At 43.8% G+C, this 201-nt stretch overlaps 1 protein-coding gene across 1 annotated transcript in view; it reads left to right on the top strand.

Annotated features, from left to right (window-relative positions):
• Positions 1–19: 19 nt before the first annotated feature.
• CSUI_007123 (uncharacterized protein) overlaps positions 20–201 on the top strand; it is a gene marked incomplete at its 5' end in the record, with an annotated part of 806 nt that continues 624 nt past the window's right edge. Inside the window, one exon of the mRNA XM_068067273.1 lies at positions 20–201. This exon is cut by the window's right edge and continues 2 nt beyond it. Within this exon, the coding sequence (XP_067920752.1) occupies positions 20–201 (182 nt within the window).

Consider the following 201-nt stretch of genomic DNA (forward strand, 5'->3'; position numbering starts at 1 on the left):
AGATAAAGATAGAGAGACAGATAAACTAAAGAAAAATAGGGTGACAAGGGAGAGGAGTGTATTAGAAGGCGATAAGGGTGAGATGTTTCTTGATCTTGCAACGGCTAGTGTTGCCGATAGTGTGACGATTAGGCTGGCTTTTCTTTCGCGTGCATGGGGTACACCTGAGACAAGAATCAGAAAGAAAGAGACAGAGACAGG

The sequence above is a fragment of the Cystoisospora suis genome (assembly GCF_002600585.1).
Source record: "Cystoisospora suis strain Wien I chromosome Unknown contig_3682, whole genome shotgun sequence".
NCBI classification, from domain to species: Eukaryota; Apicomplexa; class Conoidasida; order Eucoccidiorida; family Sarcocystidae; genus Cystoisospora; species Cystoisospora suis.